Consider the following 21,394-nt stretch of genomic DNA (forward strand, 5'->3'; position numbering starts at 1 on the left):
CATTAAAAAATTAATTTTTCATTGAATACAGCGAATTAAAAAAAATTCATAGTGCAAAATTTTATTTATTTAACATTTTAGTGGGGCACTTAAAATCTTTTGAGTTCATGCATGGTTTGTTTATACTTGACGAGAAAAATCTGAATAATGACGAGGGTCACACCAAATGGCTTGGCGGACCGGGTTGTTGCACACCCTGGTTTACGACACCTCAATTTGACTCTACTCTATAGTACTTGTGGCGGCGTACTTAGTCAAGAATGAGTTACACTGATCTAAATTATCGCACTCAAAAATGGCATAAAATTTGCTGTAACGTTTAGTTTATATTTTTTCCTCTAAATATTATAAGACATCTTGCACATAAAAAATCGTAAATCAATAGTAAGATGATGTATCAGTATGTATCTACTTTAAATAGTGCCCTAAGATTTTGACGATAAATTTCGACTAGACGCATACGTTGAGAAGGATTGGAAAAGACTACCCAACTTTTAAAAATTTTCTTTTCAAAAGTCTAATTGAGTATTTCAATTAGAATAGCTATAGTATTCAATATTCTGGTATTTGAATCGTGAGTTTTTTCTGAAAATAGAACCGAAGAAGTAAACAATTCACTAAAAGCAAAATACACCGAATGTTAACAAGCAAATTTAATATAGCTACCTGAATGCCCTTTTTTCTTTTTCCGTTTTTTAGAATGTAGTGCTCCCATCTTTATTCCTTTTGTCGAGTGATAGTTGATGCGTTACAAATTTTGGTTCACTAATTAATGCTATTATTAATTACAAACTAGAGAAATAATATATATACAGTTCTGTTCTGTAACATCCAGCAAGTTTACCATCAAAACATCTGTGCTGAGAGTTTTTTCATGGTAGTTTTGCGTTATGAAATTCCTTTTAACCAAGCTGTCTCTCGGATAATAATGACTTGGATAGCTTCAAGTCTCGTGTCAACTCGATATATACTAAACTTTTTTTCCTAAGGATAAACTTCTCTACGACTTTTCTGGTAACAAACATCCTTTGGTACTACTGGTGATGTCTAGAATAGATTACAGCGGGCATGAATTAAAATATTCTAGGCGAGATTCAAGCACAACCGACCGACAGTGAAATGGCAATCTCGGCATTAACACGGTTCATCATCTAATTTAGAATAAGAATATGACGACACAATCTCATTGAATAAATCTATTTTGGCGACACATTTAGCTCGAAACGGTCTTTGAATAGGAAGACGAATTTGACAGTTGTATTGATTTTTCCGTCTTGACTGACTGATCTAAATTAATTGGATTATAATGCCAAAATGGCCTTATGTCAAAATGCGAAAAGTTCTTCAGACGCCAACAAATGACCTTTTGATCTCCATTTCGAACCGATTTAATGAGAGCCATTGGGTCAGGCCAAGTGTTGTCTAATTCTAAAACATACTCCGATATTCGCTAGAATGGAATAACTTTCGAATCCATGTTCAGATGTTTCTTTAGAATTTGCAAGTTGAAAAATATCACAATGCGATTGCTATGAACAAATTCTATTTTTTATCAGCTCTTTGGGAAAATAACATTGTTTTTTTCTCGTCATACGTAAAAAAGTTCTTGTTAATCAAAGCAGATGAAGGCATATTCGGGAAAACTGACGCAACAACTAAATTACGGCTCCAAGTTCTTGCAAGTATAATCTCCACCTTAGCGACACTTTTCAGATTTACGGCAGCATACATCGATCCGACTTTAATATCGCCCGAAAAAATCGATACCCACAACGGTCCCGTGAAAGTGCAGAAGAGTTCATTTAATATTCCTTGTAATTTCTTTATATTCTTTTTTCTAATTCAAGTAATAATGTAGGCATTATAACGAACTTTCTCTAAACGAACTTTCTGCCCTTTCCCACCAGGAAAGCCTTCAGTTCAGCCGATATGCTGGCAACTGGCAACAAGCTGTCATTCACTTGCTGTACTCGTAACTTTATTTCCCAATTGTAGAAATCGTTTCCTGATATATATATACTATTTGAACATTGGCGCGGACAAATGTGACTTTGATTTATTTGTCTACTTGAACTTCATGATATTCCAACAGCCTGGCCAATAATTTTTACGGTAACTCTCAGCATTTGAGTTTCAAAATCTTTCGCTATCCTTTCATTCAATTTGTATTCTCTCAATATATAGTAATTTGTAAATCCAATTTGAAAACAATAAATTCCAATTAGGTCGCCATGACCCAGAATTGAATTAAGGAATTTAACCCAACACAAAACAAATATGATATTAACCTCAAATCGAGAACTTCATATTTGAAAAAATGTGTTTACAATCTTTGACACCTATGAAATAGTCTAAAATTAATACGCGGATATACCCCACAACATACAGTTTCAAAATTCTCGACTTTTTCCAAAGTCACGTACATAAACAATTCAAATTAAATGCCGTATAAAAGTGTTCTTGACATATCAATCTTTTCCTGCAAGTCTTTTCCAAGCCTAATCGAAACTAAACTATTATCGCAGATGTAAGAAACTGACCCGTATCCCTTGAGGTTTCTATGTACAAGGCTACACACAACAAGCAATGTAACAAAACGACTAATATTACGTTTAATTATATCCAGAATCATTGTCTCCACACAATGGCAGTTTGTCTCAGCTAAGTTAATGCAGTTCAGCAATCGTCAAATCAACCCATGGCTGGCATATGGAATCTAAGTTGTCTTTCATTAAGCAGAAGAACTCGTTCATTTTAACGCTGTATATTAGGCTAATTAAACACATTGTTCGGACTCTGCAAATTCCGATAATAGTGTTACAGAGCGATCCCATGGGTAATTTAACCGCAATTTTCTTCCGGTAGCGTAATTTTGCATCACTGACAGCTTGAAAAGAAGGGCCTACATCGCTTTAACGAATGGTAATCTGTAAGGAACACTCTGACTGAGATCAATAGTAAATGAAATTAACAAAATCTCATTAATGTTAAATCCTTTCTGAATTGAATTATCTTAGGAAACGACGCTTTGATCCACGTAATAAAAATACCTTTACTTGTATGATTTTCACTTGATGGACGGTGATACCACACTTTTAATTCTTAACGTAACAAAAATTGTATTTATATACCCAGAAAGTGGCTCATATGACGTTGCAGATGATCAATCAAATTCATATCACCTTTTTATAAGTTATAGTCTTATTACTAATAACAGAATATCTACTTACATTTGGAAACACCGTCCTCAAAACGAAAAGCCGGGGAACATACAGCTGAAACCGATACAGACATTAGTTTGGGCAAGCAATTTACAATATTTTTTTGTGTCGGAGAAACTGTGGGTGATATTTCCTTTCCGAATCCAAATTTTTCCATGTTCCACTGCATGGGATATGCCATCCCTGCTCAACTCTAAACATGGAAAAGTTTTGTTGCCGACTTCATTTTTTGAAAAGCGCCGTCATTTGTTGTTCATTCCAATCTGTGTATACTTCTAAACTGATATAGCGTGTACACACTAATTCACTTCTAATGATGACAAATTCAGAAAATAATGAGAGGCAATAATAATTGCTCATTAACCTATCAATCGGTATTAATATCGACTTGCTTACTGGAGCAAGCATATTTCAATGGCAATTTTGTAGATGTTATTTTGCATGATTCTTAAATATAATTTCCGTGGTTTCTTTCTTCAAAATAAATCATATTCTTTGACTTCGAACCATATGTTTTTACCCCCACCCCCCAAAAAGATTTTGCGGTTGCTTTCTTGAAAAGCTCGATTTCGCGACATTTGAAGTGGGACACGAACTCGTACGTTTTTTTTCAACACTATTTTGTTCGGTTCGTGAACGATCCACTGATAACCCGACGATTTCGCTGGACAAGACGATGTTCAATTTTTGGAAACACCCTGGATGTTTGGCACGGTTGCCTCGCCGTGACAAAAACTACAAGGGGCAGGAGTCGAAATGTTTTTAAATCTGGTATATATTTTTTTTCTTCGGGGCAAGTTTTTCCATGACTGATTTTCGAATTGACATCCCCGCCATAGGTAGGCATGGATTTTGGCACGTTTGAGTGAGTGAACAGTACCAGTCCTTTTTGGAAAAAATTTTACTTAATGTTTTTCTGGCTCTCCGATTCTATAATCAGTTTTTACACATTATTATAATTAGTTTTTAGACATTATTTTACGGTCTGCTATGCCGATTATGGAGTGAAAATAAACTTATTGTTATAAAACGATACTATAGTCCGGCAAACATGCCATAAAATTGGTGTGTCCTTTCAGCAATGACGGACTTCAGGGTATTCCCGGAAAACCGTTTTTGTTTTAGACCAGGGGTCTCCAACACGCGGCCCGCGAAGCAATTTTTTGCGGCCCGCGTCATGGTTGAGATTTTTCCACAAAAAAAAATAGCACGATGTCAACTATGAGTAAGTTTTATCGTGTTATTTTTTAACATCAAGAGTCCTGTCCGACAAACTTTAAAAGGTTAATTTCCTTCTGTTACGCCACTTTACCACGTTCATATTTTATTCTGTGGATGTTTCCCCGTGCACTGATTTCCTTGTTTATATTCGTAACAATCACAAATCAGCAATAAGTTAACAATAACGTAAGAATTGGAATTTATGCCCGGCTCAGACATATATCAAGCGCGATTGTAAACATTGTTTTGGGTCCCTCTTTTGCGTGTTACTTTTCAGTTTTTAGCTGTTTTCAAAAATAGTTGAAAATAAAATGACTAAATTATCATTGTGACTTCTGAGTACCTTTAGTTTAGTTACAATAATCCAAAATTGATACCGCAAACGCTGCGATAGACTAGCCTAAAATGCCACGTGGTTTATTGTTTTGCATAAAAATGGTGGGTTGAACATGTGAGTCAGTTTGCAAGCGATACCTCTCCAAAACACTCAAATTCAGCGTTGAATAGGGACAATCTTTCAGGGTTCAAAGACCGGTGAAACGTCTATTGTAAAAATAAAATTGTGATTCAATAATTCTATTTTTCATCTTTATTATGACGAAATAAACATGTTTCGGTCAGATCATTGAAGTCTGCAGCTATCAATCAATAATTCTGCATAAGTGCCGTTAAAGCATATAGCAATAGGACTTTTCTTAAAGAGTGTATTTTAATGGCTTGTGGAGTAACATCAGCTATTTTTTTCAACAATTAAAGTTAACAAATCAGCCTTTCGCACACTACTAACCGGAGAGCATTTGCATGCTATCTTAAGACTAACAAACCAACGCAATGCTTCATGTCTCGTTAGGTTGAAGTCAATTCAAGTGTAATTTTAACAAAAACATTTCTTTCGTTATTTTGTTTGTATCATTTTGTACCTAATTTGTTAGTTTGCGGCCCGCGACGCCAATAAAGTCCAAATAGTGGCCCGTGACCTATTTTGAGTTGGAGACCCCTGTTTTAGACGTTAGAAGACTGCAGTAAATGGGCAGCGTGCACCACGGCTGGCGACCAGCGTTGTAGGCCTACTTGACGTTTCGAAAGTTATGTATTAGATTTATGTAAAGCTTGTTAACTTATCTTATAGCTTACGTTGCGACACATTGAAAAAAGAGAGAACCAGTTTTTAAAGATTTGAATTTACCATTGCATTTCAGCAGTGGCAAAGCATTTTGAAAATAGTACTGAACACCGACCTATTATAGGTCTATTTCAGCTATACAGAGATGTAGAAGAGGGCGTTCCAGAAGTGAGTATACCAATATGGAGGTAACTAATTTTGTTTGCATACTTTACATCAAGTTGTGTAAAGGGACTGAAATCTATGGGCAGGGGATATATTTACTTGGCTAACACAGACAGTCTCCAGACTCTTAATCGAACTAAAATAAGGAAAATCGGAATGAAATTATGCCTTAACCCTAACCTCGTACACACTACGGGAGTACCCTAGCAGAAATGTGCTCGGGAACTCATGGAGTTCACAGAAATCGTTATAACCCTATCAAAATAATCTCGTAAAAGCATACGAATTGAAAGCATTTGAATACAAATGAGTTAACATAATAACGCATATGAGAACATTAATATATATACTCTACTAATTGTCAATATTATTAAAGAACCAGACATGCAACATGATATGTAACAATTACATGCAGTAGAAACATAACAAGTGGGGGGGTCAAACAATGGGGTCAAAGTGTGGATCTGTTACCCTCCAACGAACTTTATTTACCGCCAAAAATCTTTGTATAGAAGTAGGTAATGGGATCTCACAGGAAACGGGGGAATTTCAAACACTGACTTTCAAGGAGAAGTATTAAAGTCATTATCGTATATATATATATATATACCGTCACATGGTTAGAAACTTGGTAATGTTCTAGGAAATATTTCCGGTCAAGAAATTTACGGAAAAGGAATCTAATTTGTGAACAACTGAGAACTCGGTACCATTACTAATGAGAACGATGTGCCGAATGTTTAAATCGAAATATCACATATTGGAAACCCTAAAAATATTTATGAAAGTATGGTGTAAGTTTAGGTTACTTAATGACTCGAATAACAGATGACATGAGGAATTTAAGAAGGCCTTCTGAGCACATCAGCTTGAATTAGCTGAGAAGTTGCAAAAACCATTGCCTCGGTGACCGGTGAGGAAAAATTTCCAACATTGATAGCGTTTGGAACAATCAGACTGGTTATTATGTTATTTCTTAGTCTCAGCTGATGATAATTTTGTATCAGATTTTGAGAGTCTTAGCGAAGCGAGTGCAGCCGACGCTGATGAAGTTGAAGTGCGAGTACTGGTTTTGAGTGATGTCATTGAGGTTGCCCCAATCTTCGAAGTACGTGAAAGTCCTTTTATACCCGATAAAAGACTAGAAGGTCGTTCAGGTAATTGCTCTGGCGGTTGAAGATCAAGAACACACCAATCTGGTAATCTCTTCTTATGCTGGAAGAAAATGCAGAATTTTTTTAAGTACACTTAGTCACGCTACGAACTAGGCCCTGTACAAGCAGACACTGATATCCAATGATATGTGAGAAGCTACTATTATTTGTCGAAACATTCCTGGTTCATTTCTACTCAATTTTTCACACCTTGGGTAAAGAACACCCTTGCAATAGTTTGGATGAAACAATTTTCTGCTTCGATCACAACTCCAAGAAATGAGTTGGAGACTGGCTTGTTTTATGGCTTGACGAACTGGATTGACAAGCATTAGCATGCTATCTTAAGACTAGCAAACCAAAGCAATATTTCATGTCTGTTAGGTTAAAGTTAATTCAAGTGTAATTTTAACAAAAACATTTCTTTCGTTATTTTGTTTGTATCAATTTTGTACCTAATTTGTTAGTTTGCGGCCCACGTCAGCAATAAAGTCCAAAAAGTGGCCCGTGACCTATTTTGAGTTGGAGACCCCTGTTTCAGACGTTAGAAGACTGCAGTAAATGGGCAGCGTGCAACACGGCTGGCGACTAGCGTTGTAGGCCTACTTGACGTTTCGAAAGTTATGTATTAAATTTATGTAAAGCTTGTTAACGTATCTTATAGCTTACGTTGGGACACATCGAGACTGGCTTGTTTTATAGTGAGCTATCGTATAGAGCAGTGGCTCTTAAACGATGGGGCGCGTAGATAATTTTTTGAGGGATGTGGAGTGTGAAGCTAATTAAAAATATTTTTGAATAAAATATACTTTCGCCTTACTATCTGTTATTTGCAGCTTATTGTTAGCTAATTCTTTTTGAGGTGGGGCGCGAGACTTAATAAATTCTGGAAAGGGAGCACGGCCCAAAAAGTTAGAGAACCACTGGTATAGAGTGCAAGCTCGAGGTATCAAAACTAATAGAGTTTGACTCGAACCAACATTTGTCGAAGACTCAAAGCGATTTGAGTATCTAAATGACATGACTCAACTATCGCAAGTGAGACATAACTTGCATGCCTAGTGACTTGGGGTATAGGGCCACTCCTTACCCAACACTGTAGTCATAGTGCATTTGTGTGGTATGATATTGTTAGTGTTTATAGTGTAATACAGTAATAATGCAGAGGAACCAAAATAACACGAATCTACTTATTATATTTCCACTGACCTGTGTGAAGTAATCTTTTGTAACAGATTTGATAGGAAAGGTATCTAGACAAGCATAGATTGAAGCACCAAGCCAGGATACTAAGTTTGGATGAACAGGAGTCTTGTGTACACGAAACTCACACTCTGAGAGCTGTAAAACAAAGTATCGAAATCATGGGGACGGGGTGCAGTATCAGAGAAAATTTGGCGCTCCAGAAGTGTGTGCACCAATATGGAGGTAACTAATTTTGTCCGCCTCTTTTACATCAAGTTGTGTGAAGGGACTACAACCTATGGACAGGTATATTAAACCTGCCTAACACAGTCAGTCCCCGAACTCGTAATAGAACTAAAATAAAGGAAAATCGGAATAAAATTATGCCAACCTTAACCTCGTACACACACTACGGAAGTACTGGAAATTTCACATCAAACTCCAAATCCAATCTTCTGAGCCATGTAAATGAAGACCCTGGCTTCGAATTTGGGCTGGCAAAAAATTTTGAAATCGACTCTATCTGCCTACTGATTGAAATTTTCAAAGAACCATGGAAGACTTCTTAAATGTCTGTTGGAAACATTCAGTTATTTAAATACTTTGTCTGAAATTTTGATTATCACCAATGAAAATCGGAAAGTCATATTCTGACCTAATAATTTTGACTCAGTTATGAGGAATTTCTGACATCAATGAAAAGGCACTACAGAAGTGTTCGTACCAATATGGAGGTAACTAATTTTGTTCGCCTACTTTACATCAAGTTGCGTGAAGGGACTGAATCCTATGGGCAGGGGGTATATTGACTTGGCTTAAACAGACATTCCCCGAACTCGTAATAGAACTAAAATAGAGAAAATCGAAATAAAATTATGGCCTAAACTTAACCTGGTACATACACTACGAGAGCACCAATAAAAACATGCCAAAGTCTTGACGCCACAGCTCTGGTTGAAAAGAAGAGCATTGTATCCGATTTCTATTGGCACAATATATACAAGTTATTACCTGCTGATATCTATCTTCTTCTGCAACTAAATCACGAAGTTCTGATAAAAGTCTGTGGAGAAAACCAGGAAGCATGGAGGTTCCACCTTAAACAGAAAAAGTGTACTGACCGGTACTTGATAATATGTAATCATAATTCAGAAAATGGGGGAATGCCCAAACACAAAAGTGGTGTCCATAAAGTCCCTTTACAATTTCAATTTTGTTATGAAGTCAGTTCTCTATATACCTCAACCAGGTTTGTTGTTTTTTGATCAGTAATTCTTTAACTAAATATTTATTTCATTTGATACATCTGTGAGGGCCAAAACAATATATGGGCACCCTATATAACAACCCGTTTGAGTATGGTATGGAGATATGTAGAATTCATTAAAACAATCTTTTAAAACTTTCATGATCCAAGCCCTTTTCAAAGACTCTCAACACTTGTGCCCCTCCGCTGTTTTATAAAAATACCTAGTTTTGATACCTAGACATTCCCATCAGTTCCTTTATGTGCCGTTTAAATATGTGTTGTCATGACAAATGGTATAGAGCGAACATTTGCTTGCAGGCTGGCGCTCCTAGAGAAGCGGTCCGTAACCTCCTAGTCAAGCTTGAGGAATTCAGCTATAGTCTCTATTTCAGTTACATATGTGTAGTCATCGCAAATGGTAAAGCGCGAACATTTGCTTGTGGGATGTGGCTCCCTAATCCCCTAGGTGGAATTTGAGAAACTCTGCTATAGTCCCTAGTTCAGTTACAAATGCAGCTACTAATCTTATAGTCGCCATATCACTAACAGACAAGTAGGATAGGATTTATATATTTAACCCGAGGAAAAAAAAAACGCTAAGACGGCTTAATCAATGGCGAACCACGGCCTCTCACCAGGTTACCAGTCAATGTCAGGTATGGGATTAGTTAGCCAGTTTTTTCTCTCAGATGCATGGACTTGACAGTGGGAGAAGCGGTCACCGACCAGTGGTAACGTGAACCACCCTACGGCAGTGTACAGCAATCTTCTCGCACATAATTATCTCCCACAGAATTCAAACCTGCGAGCCCACGCAGGATAATCAGAGGTGAAGAGTGAAGACCCAATAATAATACAAAAATATGGAATATGAAGAAATAAATACCTAATACAATGAGATTTTTTGCCAATTCCTTTCTTGAATCGAGCGGGCATTTCAATATAGAATCAAGAACAATTGTTGCTACAGATAGACGATCATTATCCTGAAAATATCACGTAAAATTCACATATTTTATTGGGCATTCACACTTGGAACAAGTCTCTGGATAAATAGCTACAGGTGTGTTGACAGCTGCGGTAGGGCACATTTCAGACCCAGCACGCACTAACCTTTTGACGATGGCCTTTCGAGTGCAAATAACTCTCAATGGACATACCCACAATATAGATATAAATTTTTATTCAACCATTTTATAAACCTTTTTATTGTTTCAAATTTCAAGACTATCTTCTATCTTATCACTAAATTTATTCTTCGTCTTCTTTCACTTTCCAATAAAAATTAAAAAATCATATTTACATTTCATGAGCCTGTTTCTACTTTTGGTGTCATTGCTTGTGAAAAAATGGAGTGCCTAATATCTCATCCCACAAAAGCTATTATGTTTTAAATGAGAAATTTCCCTACCAAATCTACAACACCATGACAGTGAGTGAATCAGCTAGATCAGGGTTTCCCAAACTGAGGTACACAGACCCCTGGGGGTTCGTGATGACTATACTAGCCACTAGGGGTCCGCAACTGCATGAAAGGAATCTGATAGTTAGGCTATTCAATGATTGATTTCAATCAAAAAGCCACTGCGTTATTTTGATTGAGCGGTGCGGACGAATATCGGTATCCATTGCTGTCAAAAAAGGCAATTAAAAATTTTATTGTCTTTTGCAACAACATACAAGTGTGAGGCAGAATTTTCAACTCTTACTAATCCGTAATCCGGTCCGTCAGAAATAAGATTAACAAACAGGGGTCCGCTGTCCAAAAAGTTTGGGGAAACTCTGAGCTAGATCATAAAGTTTTCTTCGACTTTGAAAAATTATACGGTCTAATATTGTGAAAATTAACGACCCAAGTCATAGAATTACAAATGGAGTGGATATCACATATTTGAAATGGTATAACGTTATGATGAACTTAATGTAATATTGTAATAATAATGTAATAACTTAATATAATCCAACAAGCAACAACATATGATTTTTGTATCTGATTAGAGCCTAATTCGAAGTGCCAACGTTAAAATGTTAGGATTAACTGTGTTGGCAGAGACGGATATTCAATGGACACACAATGCCGAACCAAAATGATTTTAGTCACTCGAAAATGGTAAAATATCCGCTTGTTCAAGGCTTTGTTCAGAGTGAAAGAGTGTTGTATATAATACCATGTAAAGAAAATCGCAGAAAGCTACATCAATTCTGTATGGATAATTTTCTGCAGCTGTAATTACGTTGTATATAAGTTAGACAAACCTGTTCAAACAAGACCTCTGCTGCCTCCTCCCTCACTATTCCTGGAATCATCAGCAATTTTCTACCCCCCATAGGATAAACCATGTCAGGTGGTGGACTTGGTCTTTTCTCGGTTGTCGCAGCCCCCTCCCCTTCTTGACTAGCTGCAGCCGTCCATTGGGCAAGTCTGTGCGCTTGAATCTGCTTTGCTCGTTCGTATCCAGCCACAAAACACGATTTGACCTGTCACAGAAAATAAAGCATATAAGTAAAAAAGAAAACTAATACCAAGCCCAATGTTTAAATCAGCGGTTCCCAAAGTGGGCAAAAACGCCCTCTTGTGGGCGTTTGACATAACTTGGGATGCCCTGATGGCGATTTGGGCAATTGAGGGGCGCTGGCTGTTAAACTGGGTAATTGGGGGGCGCTGAAATCAAAACGGGAACTCACAAGAGGTACGATATTTTATGCCATTTACTCCTGTTTTGGTTCAAACTAGTTTACTTGTGATTTCGGCGTTCGAAATATCTCGCTCAATGTAGAATAGGTAATGACTTTTCCAATCTGTATTGTTTCACAATAACACATGGCGCATATGGGATACGCTTCCTTCATCACCATGCACTGCACCTTTCTTGTACTGTTTTGAATATCACCCTCATTTCACTATCGGGTTTTATGGTACTTTGAAGCGGTATTGTTAAGAACAACGCCCTTATGTTATAATTTTAGTTTTGTTAAGAGCAAAATGTGAGAGCCGAGCATCTGATTGAACTGACGAACTCCAGATGGGACCATCTCCATGTTGCGACTTAATTAACTGGTTCATTTTTATTTTTTGGGTCATTGAATAATAAGGCTACATAAGTAATACATAAATTGGCAGAAGGAAAAGATTTAGCCTGTTGGTATATCATGTTGTGCCTGACATTGTTTAATGTCGGTTTATCATTTGTGTTGCGTAAGTTAAAAATATCGAATACAGTGACTTAAGCAGCATATTTAACCGATTTATATTAGAAACAGTATTATACAGTGTGATCCCCAAAAAACGAGACCATCAATTGCTCGATTACTTACTTATACGGAAATGGAATTAATTATTTAATTTTGTCTACACTTGAACTTCTATTTGCGCATGTATTCCCAAAAGTGTCGGAAAATGTACGTCATTTTGCACAAAAATTATGTTGTTCCTAGAATATGTTCCAAATGCCCTCCTCGACAACTGCATTCTTTTTGCAACGTTGTCAATCATCTTCTTTGGATATTTCTCTATTTTATTTCTGCAATTGCAGCCTTGAGTTCACCAATCGTTTGAGGATTGCTCCAATACAAATTGTCCTTCGAACTCCCTACATATCAAAGTCTGCAAGGTTTCAGTCCGATAACTAAAGTGCCCACTGGATGTCACTGCTGACTTCTCTTTCAAGAAACCAATCGTCTGATTTGATGTATGGGAGGTCACCTCGTCACGTTTGAATCACTGCTGGTCGCCTTAACAATCCTTCAAGTAATGTCCAGATTTTTCTTGGCACAAACACATAATATTCTGTATTCACCGTTTAAACTCTTTCATTTCCATGTCCTGATAGCAGAAAGTGGGTTTCAGCAGAAAACTAAGTGAGTGGTTGAAAATTTTGCGAAACTTTTGAGTATAATCATACGGAAACAGAAGTTCAAGCGCAAATAAAATTGAATAATTTTTTTGGAGATAGTAAAGAAATTTTTGGTTTTAGTTTTCTAGATAACCCTGAATTTCTAGGAGCGAAAATGCACCACTACCATTGGGCCCATACTTTCAAACTCATGCTCAGTATTCCATCTTTTTGGGAACAGAATCAAATTGAAATATCCTCACGAGTGAGATCGGGTTGAAAGTTTTTTTAATGGTCTTGCCAGTTTATTCTCGGTAGAGCGGTAGATTGAGTGCAGTGACCGCACTTTAACATATCAAGAGAGATTCCCTCGACAGTGTCAGACGAGGAGAATCAAGACTGTTTTTAACTAAAATGAAGCCAGATATTATTAAGATGGTGGCATTTTACTAGGCTTCACATTATACCATACTATTATATGTTTGCTAGTTTAAATGTCGTCCAAGGGGGCGCTGGCAGAAAAAAGTTTGGGGAATACTGGTTCGAATGAACAGTATTCACTTCAACCAAGGCTCATTACAATTAGCGCTTATGAATGGTCACATAAGAAGCTGCTATTTTATAGCATGGCCTACTCAATATGTAACCTCCAGGGTGAGTGAGTTAATCTTCCTAATTGCGATACTTTGGAAGCTCAATAAAGCTCGATTAAGCGCTTTTTTTCACTTATAATTCACTTAAGTATCTACTAAAAGTGAATTTGCCTGCATAGTACATCGAGTTTGCCTGCATAGTACATTTTAGGTAATAGAAACTTTCCACCACCCTAGGTCGTCGAGGAGTCCAGCAATCCTCTTACACATAATTATCCCCTGCGGGATAGAAACCTCCAATCAGCGCAGGGTAATCATAGGCATCACAGCAAGTGTATTCTCAATGCCTATGACAATGCTCAACCAGCAGCTCCATTGAAAAAGCCATGTTATAAGTTTATCTGATCCTCATATACAAAATTCAATCTCAAATTACCTTTATATCTTCTATAACATTATGTGGAATATCTTCAGTTAATTTCACAGGTTTGCCGTTTTCTTTCTGAATCAAACCTCCAGCTTGAATCATTGTATGAATTTGTCTATGAATCGCATTACTTGCAAGCTGAAAAAGATAAAATCACAGAATGTTATTTGCATATATCTATAACCTCATAGGAGGAAAAATATCATATCAGCGTTTCCCATATTGGGACCTAAACCCCTATGAGGCCACAGAGTGATTTTCTTTGGTATTTTACTATCGTTTGTGGCTTTTTGGCCAAGGCTGATGGAAAACTGTTAGAAAGAACAGGGCCACAGATTGTCAAGAGTCTTTGAAAGGGGACCTTGGACTTTGAAAGTTTGCGAACCACTGGTTCAATTATTAAAAATATATCGGGTGAAGAAATAATATGGCAACAATACAATGGTTAAAAAGTTTCACAACGGCACAAATTTGCTTCGTTACTTTCAAAGGTCAAGCTTTCTAAAAACAACTTGACATAGATGAAGATTCCTCTGTAAAAACGCACAGATTGGAAAAAGTTTTGGTTATGGTTCACAAAGTGAAATAAAATAAATAAGTAAACATAAATCATAATTACATAGAAAATAAATTTATATTATTTCAATTATATGAAAGAAAAACCTTTTTGAATAGCAAAATATACAATAATAAACAGTTCGAAATGGTCAAAGGGCTGAAGTAAAAAAAAAGGTTGGGGAGCATTGTAATATAGTGTCAGTTATTAGGCCTTTTGTAATAACATTTTGCACTTACAGGGGCAGCGTGCCAGGCCCATATGACAGGTGTTCCTTCAATGACAGGTAAAGCAGAAGATTCATATTCTGAACAGTCTAGCACAAGTGCTGTGTCTGCTGCAACAGTGAAACATGAGAGTAGATGGTGTGGTGCAAATAATACTGATGGAACCTGTTAAAAATTCAAGAGAGAAGTGTTGAGAGTAACATATAAAAATGAACAAAAGTCAAGGGAGCAAATGACCACTGATGTATAAAACAGAGAGAAAGATTCATTCTTTCGTCAACCAAAAAATAAAGTCATCAATAAAATTAAATATCTTAGCAAAAGCTAAAATTGGTGAGAGATATAACGTTGAGGGGTGAAATAATGAAAATTGATGATTGCGACGATAGCATTACATACAATGTATATGTGTTGGACACAGGACTTGGATCATTCAAGTTAACAAGGGTTGGAAAACATAGACAGAAATATTTATCACAGAAGAAGTCCTAGAAAAACAAACTGATTGACCAAAAGAGCACCCTAACCATGAACGAATTTAGCTTACATAGTAAATGATGCATTTTGTAAGTAATAAAAAATCAATTTTACCCAAATATTAACACTTTTGGCAAATACTTTTAAATGTGTAATTGAAGAGAAAATCTGCTTAAATAAAGCATACTATACCTCAAAATTTGTAAACAGAACATCAGCAATGATTTCTCGAAATATTGTAGGATTTAGTAACGATTCACAGACGATAACACGTCTATCTTTGGGGCTGATTTGTAAATATTTGAAGTATATATGATGTAAGAAAGCTTTCAATTTTGTCCCGAGGTGTAACTTATTTATTTCTGAATTTTCTGCTATTCCTGCAATTAGTGGCTCTTCTTCATTGCCTAAAAGATATAAAATAGAGATAATATATTAGTATGCATATACACTGCTCAAGACAAAATTATCAAGATAATAATATCACAGTACTCTAATAAAAGAAAATAATGAAACTGAAGGGGTCAGTAAACCAGTCAAGATAAGCACAGTCATTTCAATGGCTGGCATTAGAAAAGGTACCTACATGCCATATTTAACAAGGCACTTTAGGATAGGATAGGATCTACACATTTATCCCGGGGGAGGAGGGGGCAAGGAAAGCCGAAAGAACGGCTTAACAATATGGGGAACCACAGACTCTCGTCCGGTTACCGTACCATTTTATTTTCGGAAGCATGGACTTCATGGTGAAGAAAGCCGTGACCGACCAGCGGTTACGTGAACCCAGAAACCATCCTACCGCGGCTGGTCGGCGAGAAGTCCAATCCTCTCGCACATAACTATCATCACATGGGATTCGAAACTGCGAACCCACGCAGAGTAATTAGAGCCTGCAACTTATTGCAGTATTGAAATTTATAACCACTGGAGTATAATAGATTTTTGTCCCATGAACGTTTGCTTATGTTTTGCTCTAGACATTTCCTTCTATGGACTTTATGACCAAAAGATGGTTGTGAATTTGTTCTACATTCACCCAAATAGCTGTTTAAATATATCAATTTGTGTATTCGCATAATATTATTTTTAAACAATTCGCAAAGAAAAAAGATGACTAAAGTTAGAGATTATAGGCTGACACAAATGCTGCATTTACAGATTTATGTCAGTATGTCGGCACTGCAGCACACAATCTGACAGTACCGGTACGGCAGCGTCAGAACTTGTATAGGTATATTTTGATTTTCCCGCAAAAAAATCATACACAAAACACAAACAATGAACACACAGAAGATTGGCAGATTGGGAATATCGGGGAAACTGGCAAAACCTTTACAAAGGTTTAATGCAAAGCAAACAATGAACAGTGACTACAGAAGATTGGGGAAACTGGTAAAACCTTTGTGAAGGTTTAATACCTGAATACGGGATAAATATGTAAATCCTACCCTTTCTTATGATACGGTACCGGTTAATATACTTGCTCAGTTGCTCTACTATTAGACTACTGTTAACTAGGGTGACCATACGTCCTCCTTTTTTGTTCAAAATTTTATGTCCCCCGAGGACGCTCTAAAACAGGGGTTCCCAAGCTTTTTTCAGGACGACCCCAAAGACAACTTTCAAGTGTCCAGTGCGACCTCAGGTCAATATATATATTTTTTATGAAACTTTAGTCGAGCTCCTTTCACTGGACTTTTGAGTTTGGTCATGTGGTGGTATTAAGTAAAATAAGCTAAAACCAAACAGTGATGTCACAATGAACATCTACCGGTACATTTTCTATAGCATAAGCATAGAGGGATGCCTATGGGCCTGGCCTGTTTTACAGTAAGCCATGGTAAACACTGCTAAATTTAACATGGTTTTTCAAATCTTAGATGTTTTGTACATCCATCCTCTACCATAGCTCAGCGACCCCATGACCTGTTTGCGACCCTACCTATTTATCATCCCGACCCAATTTGGGATCGCGACCCCTGGTTTGGGAATCCCTGCTCTAAAAGGTCAAAATGTCCTCCTTTTTCAAGGGAATTTAATATTTGAAATTCTCTTGTGACATAATCTACATTTTTTGATGGGTTAAGAAAATTTCAACGTAAATAGCAACTTGTAATTATCAATTCACATATGACAAGCAATACATTGCGTTGGGATACTATATAGGCCAGTCTGGATTTCATGGCCTTTTTGAACGAGAAATCAGGCGAGCAATCAGAAATTCCTGCGTGCAAAAAGACTGCGCTCGCGTGCAACAGAATTTGACTTCAGATTGCTCAATATATCTGTGTAAAATTATTGGACAAAAAATACGTTGAATCAGAGCAAAAAGGGACGTTTGACCTTTGACCCCCAAAATTTGTTTCTATACTTTGTCATTAATTTTGAGTGTTTGTGCGACTTTGGATACTGGTACTGTTCAGTACATCCTTGTAAAATTATTGAATAAAAATTTGTTGAATGTATGTATGTATGTAAAAAATACGTTGAATCAAAGCAAAAATGGGCATTTGACCCTTGACCCGTAAACATTATTTCTATACTTTGACATTAATGTTGGGAGTGTTTTTGCGTAAAATTATTGGATAAACAATACGCTGAATCAGAGCCGTAATTGACCAGCGTCGTCAAGGAGTCTGGCGATCTTTTTGCCCATAACTAGTCTCACGGGATTCCTTCAACACGATGGGCCTTACCGCCAAGCAATTATGAAATGTGGATTTCTTGCTTCGCATTTTTCGATCAGGCCAAATCTTGCAAGCTAGTATGTAGGGTGGCTTACCCACTTTGCGGCCAAGACCTATTTGCGACCATCAACTTCATCGATTAAATTAATGCCGAAAAAAATAACGAACCGAGACGATATTTCTCACGCGTTATCAGCCACTTATCCCTCGTAGCTCTGCGAAATTACATTAAAATGCGGCCACAAACAAAAAAGTTACGACCGAAAACCCGACCGAAGAAAAAAAACGGACCATTTTTCCATGTCGCCAACTACCCATTATCCCTTTGAAAAAGCTCGAAAATCCATACAAATTTAAGAGATAAAAAGATGAAACTTGGCAGGTGGGTAGAGTTCTGTTTCTTTTAACCATCTTTGAAGTTTCGCGTTTCTACATTCAAAGGAGGGGGAATAGGGGGGTGCGCATTTCCAATACGTCGATAATAGCATTGTCGACCAATTTGCGACCACCGTGTTTTTGTTCGTTTGATTGCTGTAATGCGGTGTTTTGTTTATAATTTGACGAGTTTTGTTCGAAATAACCTTGTTCTTAAAATATATGACAGTCAGAAATGCAATTAGAAGCTAATTTTTTTCACGCATGGCTGCGTATGCCCTAGTCTTGACGCAGCAGAAATGATGTTCAAGGCTTGAAATCCGTGGTCGCACACTGGTCGTTCGGTCGCAAATAGGTCTTCAGAGTGTCGTACTTTGGTGGTTTGTATAGCTTTAACCCCTGGTCGTAGAAAGTTAATTCGAGGTTTAGCGTGTAGAAGAAATGCCCATGCACCTACTGTGAAAAAATTAACAGGTTAGAAATATTGGTTTTTGTTTTATAGCGGTTTGAATGAAATTGTCCGCAGACTGGCTACACCACCCTAGTCAACAATTGTGGAGCTACAATTTGTTGACATCATTATATTACTGTAATATTGATTTAAAAACCATTTATACTGATTTTCATTGGTGAGCAATTGCAAATTTTGGGCGTGCAAAATTGAATTCGCTCGCGCCCTCGGTCGTGCACAATAGCGCTCAGGGTTTGGCAGACCTGCAAAAGTTAAGACTTTAAGAACCACTGCGCTCGGTTAAATGCATACTTTATCATGTAAAAATCGTTACTGCAATTAGCCTATCTTTTACGTCATATCATAAATGATTTACACCAAAATGTTTGACTCAAGTATCCATGCTAGATTTAGAAAAGATAAAACTGATAGCGAAGCGGAGTACGGTACCGGTACATTACGGTACTTGCGGCTATACCGGTACCTGGTACCCGTAGTTGCTCGTTGACAAGACAAGAATGCATTATTGCATTGTCGTCACATCGTCTATTGTCGCTTTTATTTTTAATACTAGAGAATTTAGGTAGATATATGACGTATACCGTATATCTCAGGCACAGGTGTACCAAACGATGTGTCCTCCTTTTAGGATTTGGAAATATGGCCACCCTACTGTTAACGTACCTTCGGTCTTTAGCGACGTGGGAATTATAGCTCTTGGAGATGACTCGCCAGCAAATCCAACTTTAGTATAAGCTTGTCCAATATCCAAAACAACGGCGAAAAGCGTCTGGTAAAGTGGCATTTTGCACAAACTGGAAAATACAAACGAAACAAACCTGCAAAACCCGAGCGACGGTACTGGAACGTGGAATGGTTTATGAGGGCGCTAACGAGCCTATTTTGGCTAAATTCAATGAACGAACAACATCTAATCAGGCTGCTGAATATCATTCAAACTACACCCAAATGCTAATAAGTCATTTTAGAATTTATTCCAAATGACAATATTACCCAAACCAAAATTTATTGACGCAATTTTTACACCATTATTCCAATAACAGATTATGATGCAATAATGTATTTACCATTGCCTGAATTATCTTTTCGTCCCTTCCCGCTTTGCGACCTCGACCATGCGTGTGGTTAGGTCGCCGCTGTAAGTTTGCCGTTTGAAACTCGTGTAGTTACGATATATAGCTCCAAAACTTTGAAAAGGAAAATGTACTCAACCATATGAAAGTCTAGTGTCGCATAAGTCGGAAGAAGTGCCGGAACCCAGCCTGAAACCGCAAGCTCAAAGTACCGGTGCTGTCCGCCATTGAAATGCGTTTTCCAGGATTGTGAAGCTAGGTATACTCATGGTAAGCAATATAGTTTCATTGTATACGGCGCTTTTGAAAAACTGAAATTAAGCATGTAATCGCAAGCTTGAAGTATCTGTGCTACTCGCCTGCGTGTTTTTGAAGAATATTTTCTCAGAGAAAGTTCACGAAAACTCCCTCAACGGGCGACCACTAAAATGCCAAAATCATTTGACACTATGATTCTTTAGTTCACAGTCAACCTTTTCAAAACTTTTCAAGATTGTACCAGCAGTTTTTCTTTTTATTAAGCGATATATTTTTATTCGATTTGTTATCGATGGTTTTAGCTGTTCATTAGGCAATGTGTTTATCTCGCACCATATAAGTAGCCTACCTAATTCAGTGGTTCCCAAACTTTTTTTTCATGACCCCATTTTTCATAAAATCAAAGACTACAGATATTCGCGACCTCACAACCAGAAACGTTCAGCAACTTTAAAAATCAGTATATTCAATTTAATTCGCTCAATGGGAACAATGTGGCAGTATATCTACTGCAAGGGTGACGTGGACGGTGGGAATATATGAAGGAGTCCGACAATGCGAGGACAAACGTGAAATCTTCAGAAGATTTAAAAACACTTGAAATCGTATGAACACCACTCTGTAAAAATCTCTCAGATTAGAATAACAACGGTTGTTTTGTGAGACATAGACAGACTTGATTAAACGTGGTAGATTGTAAGGGAGCATGCGATAGTACTTCGAAAATGGTAAAATTGGTAACCTTGAAGTACCGGTGCTATTCGCGGATGAAATTATGTTTCAGGGATCGAGTCAATAGTAATCATTACGGTCAGCAATGAATATATTTTTATTTACTATCCAAAGTGTTATTCTTCTTCTGTATACGATTCATTGTGCCAATATGTGTTTGGCACCACACAAGAAGAAGTTTAAAATTTATGCGAAAAAATCGAAAACTAATTGAAACAAATTTTCTGTAGCTGCCACATATTTACCAGTTCGCATTACGTCACGTATTCATTCATTTCAATATTTTCATGCTGAGCCTATTTCATTGGACTTATACTGCATTTTATTTATGCTGGGCACACAAGAATAGTATAGTACCACACT

General features: G+C 37.2%; 2 protein-coding genes and 1 long non-coding RNA gene across 4 annotated transcripts in view; 1 reads left to right on the forward strand and 2 right to left on the reverse strand.

Moving 5' to 3' along the window:
• The window catches only part of LOC120329690 (uncharacterized), a 90,043-nt gene extending 89,267 nt beyond the window's left edge, over window positions 1-776 (reverse strand). The window contains exon 1 of the mRNA XM_039396440.2: window positions 667-776. Within this exon, the coding sequence (XP_039252374.2) occupies window positions 667-715 (49 nt within the window). The 5' untranslated portion in view covers window positions 716-776. The remainder of the gene's footprint in view (window positions 1-666) is intronic.
• Window positions 777-5,956: 5,180 nt separating this feature from the next.
• On the reverse strand, window positions 5,957-19,866 carry LOC120329331 (actin-related protein 10-like). The gene is made up of 9 exons (XM_039395929.2): window positions 19,632-19,866; window positions 15,624-15,838; window positions 14,967-15,119; window positions 14,181-14,309; window positions 11,575-11,796; window positions 10,205-10,304; window positions 9,081-9,166; window positions 8,094-8,225; window positions 5,957-6,945 (listed from the first exon to the last, which is right to left on the reverse strand). The coding sequence occupies exons 1-9, from the start codon at window positions 19,750-19,752 to the stop codon at window positions 6,700-6,702; spliced, it is 1,404 nt and encodes a 467-aa protein (XP_039251863.2). The 5' UTR covers window positions 19,753-19,866; the 3' UTR covers window positions 5,957-6,699.
• Window positions 19,867-19,971: 105 nt separating this feature from the next.
• LOC120329333 (uncharacterized) overlaps window positions 19,972-21,394 on the forward strand; it is a 29,665-nt gene continuing 28,242 nt past the window's right edge. For both annotated transcript variants that reach the window (XR_013479601.1, XR_005567738.2), the window contains exon 1: window positions 19,972-20,311. This is a non-coding gene — a long non-coding RNA (uncharacterized LOC120329333). The remainder of the gene's footprint in view (window positions 20,312-21,394) is intronic.

This window comes from Styela clava, chromosome 12, assembly GCF_964204865.1.
Source record: "Styela clava chromosome 12, kaStyClav1.hap1.2, whole genome shotgun sequence".
NCBI lineage: Eukaryota > Metazoa > Chordata > Ascidiacea > Stolidobranchia > Styelidae > Styela > Styela clava.